This window comes from Gavialis gangeticus, unplaced genomic scaffold, assembly GCF_001723915.1.
Source record: "Gavialis gangeticus isolate Ggan-Ray unplaced genomic scaffold, GavGan_comp1, whole genome shotgun sequence".
Lineage (NCBI taxonomy): Eukaryota > Metazoa > Chordata > Crocodylia > Gavialidae > Gavialis > Gavialis gangeticus.
Window position 1 is genome coordinate 13,969,001 of NW_017729003.1, and position 1,628 is coordinate 13,970,628.

At 41.5% G+C, this 1,628-nt stretch overlaps 1 protein-coding gene across 3 annotated transcripts in view; it reads right to left on the bottom strand.

Annotated features, from left to right (window-relative positions):
* The window catches only part of HKDC1 (hexokinase domain containing 1), a 78,051-nt gene that overhangs the window by 32,354 nt on the left and 44,069 nt on the right, over positions 1-1,628 (bottom strand). For all 3 annotated transcript variants that reach the window (XM_019507846.1, XM_019507845.1, XM_019507844.1), the window contains 2 exons: positions 861-1,009; positions 656-775 (listed from right to left, as the gene is read on the bottom strand). In XM_019507846.1, the coding sequence (XP_019363391.1) occupies positions 656-775; positions 861-1,009 (269 nt within the window). The remainder of the gene's footprint in view (positions 1-655; positions 776-860; positions 1,010-1,628) is intronic.

The window sequence follows — 1,628 nt, forward strand, 5'->3', positions numbered from 1 at the left end:
CCACCATAAAGAAACCAATCCCCCATTTATAACATTGTTCCTATGAGAAAACTGGTTCCAGGTTATGACGTTTCGACTTAAGACACAGTTTTCAAAAGCCAATAGTGTTGCAAGTCTGAAGAATGCCTGTACTATCAAGAGTAGAGACAAAAGTAGCCAGGAAGTCATTTGCAGCCCACCCCTCTGCATCCATTTGAACAGCTAAGTCATGTGGCTGCTATATTTGAAAAATAAAATTAGAAGTACAACTAGCCAAGAGTGATTCAAAATAAATATGCTCTAGGGCACAAAAATACTGTGTAAAGTCTTTTGAACTGTATACAGTTTTTCTACCAGTTGAGGTAATCATCGCTGAAATCCAGTACTGACTAGTAAAAAGAATAGCTTTAGATAGCACAAAATATGAAACTAATACTTGCAGTTTTAACTAACACAATGATTATCCCCATCTCTTCTTTACTCATAGGTGCCTAACACTTTGTAGAGGTTTTAGAGTGATTTAGAACTTAACTGAACTGCCATGTTGAATTACTTATCCTCAGAAAGCAGTACAAATGTTACCTTTACCCACTCTGCTTAACAACCCTGCTAAAAATTATCCCCGAATTCTACTAGTACCAGGAAGTGATACTCCAATAATTTTTTTTAATCTTACCTCATCTAACTTAGCTTGTTTGCAGGGAAAGGAAAATGTAAACCCAATTGGTAATTTCTTAGGTTTTATGTTTTTGTTTTCCATGAAGTCTTCCAGACAGTCAGCTACATAATCAAACAGCTGCATAACAAAGAAAAGAAAAGTAATTTAAAGCAATTATATTCTACACAGTAAACATTTCCAGAGAGCAAAGTGGGTTGCATACTTCTGTTGCATTCCCATGTATGATCTCCTTTGGGGTTGGGTAGAACTGGCTCTCCATTTGAACGTTTTGCTTCCCATCTTCAGACACTTTCACCTTTAAGACTCGAAACTTGGATCCACCAAGATCTAGGGCAAGAAAATCCCCCTTTTCTGCAATATAAACAACAAAGATTATGTTCTACTGCACCAGTATACAGCAATGTGAAGTATGACCTAAAGACATGTTTAAGGTAAGTGTTCAGGATACTAATCATTTGCAACAGAATTCTTACCACTAAATACAAAAATAGGAATAGTTAATTTCTTAGTAGGTGCAGTAATGAAAATAATGCATGGCAGGCCTGTGCAAAGTGGCAAGTATTCGATTCAGATTCAGTCTATTCGGAGGGACAGTGATTCGATTTTGTGATTCGAGTCTCTGCCCTGATTTGATTCGACCAAATTGGATTTGAAGATTTGGCGCCGATTCAGAGATTTGGCCATAGAGTAAACAGGCAGCAGTCCTCAACCATGCTGGACACAGCTGCCTCCAGCTGGTAAGTCTGTTGTGGTCAGCGGAAGGGGGAGGGAAGTACAGATCAACACCCCCACAGTGAGGGAGGGATTGGGGGTGGGGTTGGGACAAGCTGCCCAACCAGAGGGGAGCACAGGATATGGGGGGGGGCTCCCAGCACTGTGCACCACCGGTCCTGTGCACCACCGGTCCATGAGGGCATCAGAGTGGGCTTGTGCCCCAGATCTGCATGGGGCAGGCTGGGCTGGGCTGGGC